Source organism: Mastomys coucha, unplaced genomic scaffold (genome assembly GCF_008632895.1).
Source record: "Mastomys coucha isolate ucsf_1 unplaced genomic scaffold, UCSF_Mcou_1 pScaffold14, whole genome shotgun sequence".
Taxonomy (NCBI): domain Eukaryota; kingdom Metazoa; phylum Chordata; class Mammalia; order Rodentia; family Muridae; genus Mastomys; species Mastomys coucha.
The window spans coordinates 123,281,027-123,282,167 of NW_022196896.1; the positions used below are offsets into that span (position 1 = coordinate 123,281,027).

Consider the following 1,141-nt stretch of genomic DNA (forward strand, 5'->3'; position numbering starts at 1 on the left):
TCAAGTTCTAGACGAGTGCTGGGAAGGTTCCGAGGTATGCCTATGACCTTTCAGAATCTCCGTGCCTGGCTCAGAGTCCGCGAGCGAGTGTCTTGTAAAGAACCAGGCACTGTTTCACTGTTTTGTATTTTGACTCTGAAAATTCAACCCCGAGTGGGCAGTTAGCGTCCCAGCAGAAATGCAGAGGGAAGACCCTGAAGCGTGGGTCTCACCACACACTGCTCAGCTCTGCTTCTCTTTTCCACCGCCTTGCATCTGTTTGTTTGGGCTTTGGTGAACTTCCTGTGGCTGGTACTGCGGTCAGTCGGTCAGTCGGTGCTTGTCTTAGGGAAGATGACCTTTTCACAGAATCGTTGAAATGAAAAGCAGCTCAGGAGTTGCCAGTTCAGGAGAGCTGTGGAGAGCCAGCCTGAAAACGGAGCCGGAATACTCTCCGCAGAAACATCTTCCTGGGGAGCTTAGGAGTTTATTATTTATTTTGATAAAGTCGGTTTAGCAGTATCCATCTGGTTCTGTAAGGGAAATCTCCTTGAATATCATTCTTTTAAAAGAAAAAAAAAAACTCTACCGTCTTCCATTCCCAATTTCTGTCTCTGCTTAATGTTTGACATCTTACAAGGAAACTGACTTGTTTGTGCAATTTTTAACTCTACTGTGGCATTCATTTTTTTTTTTTTTCAGGAAAGGGAAGCGGTGGCTTAAATCTAGGAAATTTCTTTGCAAGCAGAAAAGGGTTCGACCGAGTGAGCACAGAGGGGAGTGACCAAGAGAAGGACGAGGATGATGGAAGTGAGTCTGAAGAGGAGTACTCGGCTCCGCTGCCCACGTCTGCACCTTCCTCCTGAACTCCAGCCTTCCTTTGGTGTAGCCCGAGCGAGGGTTTACCAAAAACCCTTTCCCTTTAGCGCGTGTAGAGTTCTGTGCATTTGGTTGTAAACTGTACTCGTCTGTGTGGGACTGTACACACCTCAGTTCCTTCATTTGGCTCCGTTGGCTTCTGTTTCTGGGTGAGGAGTTTCCTTCCAGTTCACTCCAGTGCCATTGTCTTCATATGAACGTAGCGTAGAGAAACTGCCCTCCTCTTCCATGGTAGGGCTCCAAGCCCCGATCGATGGAAGTTTAGCTCATTTACATTTTTTTC

The 1,141-nt window shown here is 47.2% G+C and overlaps 1 protein-coding gene across 8 annotated transcripts in view; it reads left to right on the forward strand.

The window, feature by feature from the left end:
- Pam (peptidylglycine alpha-amidating monooxygenase) overlaps positions 1–852 on the forward strand; it is a 284,277-nt gene extending 283,425 nt beyond the window's left edge. For 4 of the 8 annotated variants that reach the window (XM_031368549.1, XM_031368550.1, XM_031368552.1 and 1 more), the window contains one exon: positions 682–845. In XM_031368549.1, the coding sequence (XP_031224409.1) occupies positions 682–845 (164 nt within the window). Of the gene's footprint in view, positions 1–5; positions 35–681 lie in introns of all 8 variants that reach the window. The other 4 variants (XM_031368547.1, XM_031368548.1, XM_031368551.1 and 1 more) reach the window with 2 other exon arrangements.
- The last annotated feature ends 289 nt before the right edge of the window (positions 853–1,141 follow it).